Source organism: Triticum dicoccoides, chromosome 2B (assembly GCF_002162155.2).
Source record: "Triticum dicoccoides isolate Atlit2015 ecotype Zavitan chromosome 2B, WEW_v2.0, whole genome shotgun sequence".
In the NCBI taxonomy this organism is placed as follows: Eukaryota; Viridiplantae; Streptophyta; class Magnoliopsida; order Poales; family Poaceae; genus Triticum; species Triticum dicoccoides.
Window position 1 is genome coordinate 22,792,108 of NC_041383.1, and position 3,348 is coordinate 22,795,455.

Genomic DNA, 3,348 nt, shown 5'->3' on the forward strand with positions numbered 1-3,348 from the left:
TCCCCTAACCGGTATAATGGCGTAAAAATTATCCTCCACCTCCCAATATCTGCTCAATCTCCCTAAATATTCTCACTCCCGCTGTGGCCGAGTAAAAGTAGCGCCTCTCTTTCTCCCACCCCGCGTTGTCCACTCTCTTGCCGCCGCAGCATCCACGCTCCGCTGACGCTACTGATAACCATCCCTCCAGCCGGAATGGATTGCTCGAACCCTTTCCTCAACTCGTCGGCCACCGCTGCCGATTTATTACCGCCGAAAATCACCCACGCGCCTAAGAAGAGTTTGGGGATGAAACAAAACCACCAGGTTCAAGCTCCTCCTTCAACCGCGGAAATGGCCTCCGGGGTGGCCACCGCCTCTCCGGTAATGGCTCGCCGCTCTCCTGCCGCTCCCGCCAGAGCCAAATGAGCTCGAAAGCCGATAGTGGTGGGGTCGGCGCTCGCCGAGCGGCCTCGAAGAAGAAGATGAAGAAGGCCAGAACAGTGACTCGTGCAGCTACTCCGACGCCCCTATGACCACTCCGGCGTGGGCGGCCGCAACCGGCAACAAGCATCACGACCACCAAGTGCTCGATGAAATGCCTACAAGATACAAAAAACTCACGTCCTGTTGCTGGCCGATAGTGATTGTTGGTGGCCGGTGGTGATGCACTTTGTTTGTTTTATTGCCGTAGTGCGCAAATGAACACGACCGAATTCCTCGCGTCTTTGGAATCCTCAGCCGCTATTGGACTTGATGAACTCAACTACGATTCCATTTGGCATGAGTTGGAGGTGGCCTAAGATATGGAGCAAGAGGTGGCCGAGGAATAGGAGGAGGAGCAGACCGAGGAGGTGGTGGATGATGAGGAGGTGGGGGATCAAGAGGAGGTTATGGAGGTGACCGAAGCGAGCACGCGGGAGTCAAGGTCACGCACCACCAACCATGACCAAAAAGAGGATATTGCTCTTTGCACTGCTTGGTGCACGATCTTCATGGATGCAACGATTGAAACGGATCAAATCAGGACTATGTTTTGGGAGAGAATTACGGAGCACTACAACAACTCCGTGGATGTGCGATCAAACTGTATACAAGGTTCTCTTGGGCATCGTTGGAGCACCATCCATGCTTGAAGTTGATACGGCTAAGACATAAAATCTACAAAGTTTTGTTTTTACTCCACTAACAATAAGGGATCGGCTAGATGGCCATAGTGGGGTAAAAGTTTACTCTACTAAATTTACTCTGGATCCTCACTTATAAGTAACCTTTAGGAGATCGGTTAGAAATCCCCGTACACACCAGTTATCCAAGTCTGCAGGCCACAAGGATCAGTTCAGCTCTGGATCAGCAAAATTCCCCTCGGAGCAACGGCCGATGGCATCCACCGTCGGCGCCGCGGCGCGGGCGCCTGCCACCGGCGGGAAGCCGTCGGTCCTCTACCTTCGCCGCGCCGACGACGGCCTCGCTGCCGCGCTGCGCGCGCGCTACCGCGTCCACAGCCTCTACGATTCTGGTGCTCCGCTCCCGGCGTTCCTCGCCGCGTCCGCCGCCGCCCGGGGGGCCGGTGAGCCCCCGCGGGCGGCCGTCGTCGTCGGCGGAGGCGCCATCCAAGTCGACGCCGCCTTCCTCGACGCGGCCCCGTGCCTCCGCTGCGTCGTGACCACCGCCGCCGGCCTGGACCACATCGACCTCGCCGAGTGCGCGCGCCGGGGCGTCGCCGTGGCCGGCGCCGCTGAGACATTCTCCACTGACGTGGCGGATCACGCCGTCGGGCTCCTGATCGACGTGCTCCGGCGCGTCTCGGCGGCAGACCGGTTCGTCCGGCGCGGGCTGTGGCCGGCCCGCGGGGACTACCCGCTTGGTTCCAAGGTCCGTGGTTTCCTTCTCTGCTGAAATAGTAGCAGACACATTATTTCTGAAGTCTTTCTTCTTTTTGATCCGAAAATCACAACAAATTTTGTATTCAACTGGAAATCACAACAAATTTTGGACTTTGTCAACCAGAGTATTTGATTGAACTGCCAAGATTTGAACCCACATCTTGCCATTAGTTTTGCAAATTGCTCAACGAGATCAGCAGTAGGGTGCTAGAATTCAGAGTACCTTACATCGACTACCCCAAGTTCTGTTCTTTGCATACATATATGTTTTTATCTCAAACAGAAACTGATGTCAATATTTATTCCGACTATGCACCAGCTCAGTGGCAAGCGAGTAGGCATCATCGGTTTGGGGAGCATCGGTTCATCGATCGCGAGGCGGCTCCAGGCATTCGGCTGCACCATCTCCTATCACTCCAGAAGGGCGAAGGATTCAGCTACCATCTCTTACAACTATTTCCCCAGTGTCATCAACCTCGCTCTCGAATCTGACGTGCTCATCGTGGCGTGCGCTCTCAATGATCAAACAAAGCACATTGTCAACACGGAAGTCCTGGAGGCACTAGGGAAAGATGGCGTCATCGTGAACATTGCCCGCGGAGGGAACGTTGATGAGGCAGCGCTCATCAGCGCACTCAAGGGAGGGGGGATAGCGGGCGCAGGCCTCGATGTCTTTGAGAAGGAGCCTGAGGTGCCGGCAGAGCTACTCTCCATGGAAAATGTGGTGCTCACAGCGCATGAGGCCGTCTTCACTGTGGAGTCGGCCTCTGATATTTCGGACCTCATGATCGGGAACCTTGAGGCGTTCTTCCAAGGTAAGCCATTGCTCACGCCGGTGCTTCCGGAGCAAATGCTGTAGATGATACAACAACAGATCAGACCACGTCAGGTTTCATATGACACTTGTGATTGATGTTACATGCGACAAGTAGATAGTATATATTGCTCCTCCTCCGAGTAAGCAAGGGCCGCGCCAGCATTATTAGTGTCGGTTCTTAAAATGCAGCAAGGGACATTTATAAGAAATGTGCATGGTCTGTAATTAGAAAAGGATGATGGAGAAATCCAATATCTTGGTCTATAAGTATGTGAAGTACTTGACTGCTCGATGTTTTACTGATCACTACCAGTCTACCATGCATGTAAATCCCATGTACCTGAACATGACCATCACGTCTGGTTCGTTCGGGTAGCTGCTGCATCTCTGAAGAACCAGGTGTGTGCATGTACGTAGCAGCCCAGAGCTATTTTGATTGTGGAGCCATGTACATGATGCATGCCCGTGAAATTTGGCAGAAACTTGTGATGAAATTTAAAATTGAACTCCATCCATGTGGCGGGATAAAAACAAGGAACACCTACCAGGTCAGGTGGTGGTAACTGGCTAACTATCCAGGTATGCAGCAAATGAGATCGTTGCCCTTATGGGTCCCATGTTCCTGTAACCTGGTACAAAACTCAACAGACAAAAGAGCGCCGTGAC

At 53.4% G+C, this 3,348-nt stretch overlaps 1 protein-coding gene across 1 annotated transcript; it reads left to right on the forward strand.

Moving 5' to 3' along the window:
* Positions 1 to 1,290: 1,290 nt before the first annotated feature.
* Positions 1,291 to 2,999, forward strand: LOC119361858 (glyoxylate/hydroxypyruvate reductase HPR3-like). Its single transcript, XM_037627014.1, has 2 exons — positions 1,291 to 1,854; positions 2,185 to 2,999. Exons 1-2 carry the CDS (start codon positions 1,360 to 1,362, stop codon positions 2,722 to 2,724), a joined length of 1,035 nt encoding a protein of 344 aa, XP_037482911.1. The 5' UTR covers positions 1,291 to 1,359; the 3' UTR covers positions 2,725 to 2,999.
* The last annotated feature ends 349 nt before the right edge of the window (positions 3,000 to 3,348 follow it).